The 1,532-nt window shown below is 34.9% G+C and overlaps 1 protein-coding gene across 2 annotated transcripts in view; it reads right to left on the bottom strand.

Annotated features, from left to right (window-relative positions):
• Window positions 1–536: 536 nt before the first annotated feature.
• The window catches only part of LOC114635217 (membrane-spanning 4-domains subfamily A member 6C-like), a 9,906-nt gene continuing 8,910 nt past the window's right edge, over window positions 537–1,532 (bottom strand). Inside the window, exon 6 of one of the 2 annotated variants that reach the window (XM_028783910.1) lies at window positions 537–1,107. In XM_028783910.1, coding sequence (XP_028639743.1) covers window positions 1,101–1,107 — 7 coding nt within the window. In that variant the 3' untranslated portion in view covers window positions 537–1,100. Of the gene's footprint in view, window positions 1,108–1,141; window positions 1,424–1,532 lie in introns of those variants that run through there. The other variant, XM_028783911.1, reaches the window with a different exon arrangement.

The following is a 1,532-nucleotide window of genomic DNA, read 5'->3' as shown; positions in this document are numbered from 1 at the left end:
TTTAAACATATTTTATGTTTTATGGGTATTTTACATGGATGTATATCTGTGTGTGCCCTACATTTGTATCTACTGCCTACCAAGGTTGGAAAAGGATGTCAGATCACCTGGAACTGGAGTTACAGATGCTTAGGAGCTACCATGTGGATGCTGGTAATAAAACTCATGTCCTCACATGACCAATCAGTGCTCTTAACTGCTGAGACATCTCACTAGTATCCTATAAGGAGTGAAGAAATGTCTCTTATTTGCTCTGGTAATCCTAGAAATAAATATGTTATCTGGTACCTCCAAAATACATTGCTAAACTTTGAATGTTCATTCAGATTTAGTTTAATACAGACACACACACACACACATACACACACACATACACACTGACAGAGATATATTCCTATTTGTCTTTCCCATGCTTTTTTTTTTTTTTTTGGTTGATAGAGAACAAGAGAATATCAAACAAATGTGTCTATGTATCACAGGGAATTTGATCTGTGCATAAAGGCAAAACAACAACAAAAATCCTTACACAAAGAACATACAATCAAAAAAGACTTTATTTTGAACAAACAACATGGATACTTCATGAAAATTCATTGCAGGTCACTTGTTTCTATGCACTAGTGAGTAAAATTGATATGATGAAAGACCCATGCCAACACAGGGATTCTGAATACAAAGACTGTTAATGGTTAACTGTTGTTAATTGCATGGAACAGAAGAAGATGTCCCTTTATTTGAGCACAATGCCCTGAAACATTCCAATAGTTTTCTGAGAAATATCTGGGACTCTGGCCACTAGTTGTAGGTCTGATCTCTGTATGAAGCCAAGGTCGTGAAAATCAATAGGGTGTCACAAACATACCCACTCAATTCATACTGGTATTCACTGTATAAAGTCTACAATTTAAGTAGCAAATATTGCTACCTTGTAATGGTTGGATTTTCTGAATTATCATGAAGACATACCCTCTGCTGTATAGTTCCCACTTGTTTTGGGGTGTTTTGTTTTTCTTAACAAACCAATCATTCCTCATATGTGGGGTTATAAAGTGCCTTTGATTCCACGCTGGATTCATTATTTGAGTTCTGAGACAGGAAAATCACATTCTAGAATAAAGAAAATATATAGTTTCAGATTACAAATGAATATATGTATATATTTATACATACATTTGTGTGTGCATATAGGAAGGTAGATAGATACATAGACACATGTATATACATGATAGAACTTCATTCAGTGTTATAGATGTTCCATGATGAGAATAGCACATCTTATGTGATGTGCATATTTGTTGTATATCATCTCCTGTAATTAAGGATCTGGTCAGAGCAAAGCTTTTTGGTTCAGTTACTGAAGCCATACACCTTGAGCTGGCTGAAAATGGTTGCATGCAGTTACCAAACATTATTTCTTTAGTATCTTTAATGAAAGAAAAAAAATAAGATCAGAAGAAAGGGAAACAGATCCTAGCCCCTGACTGAATACATTCCAGTGTGCAATTGGTCTTTATCAAGTCAAGACTGGTAAA

The sequence above is a fragment of the Grammomys surdaster genome, unplaced genomic scaffold, assembly GCF_004785775.1.
Source record: "Grammomys surdaster isolate TR1022 unplaced genomic scaffold, NIH_TR_1.0 1170, whole genome shotgun sequence".
In the NCBI taxonomy this organism is placed as follows: Eukaryota; Metazoa; Chordata; class Mammalia; order Rodentia; family Muridae; genus Grammomys; species Grammomys surdaster.
Note: the sequence above shows the minus strand (reverse complement) of the source record. Positions and strands in the feature narration are given on the sequence as shown.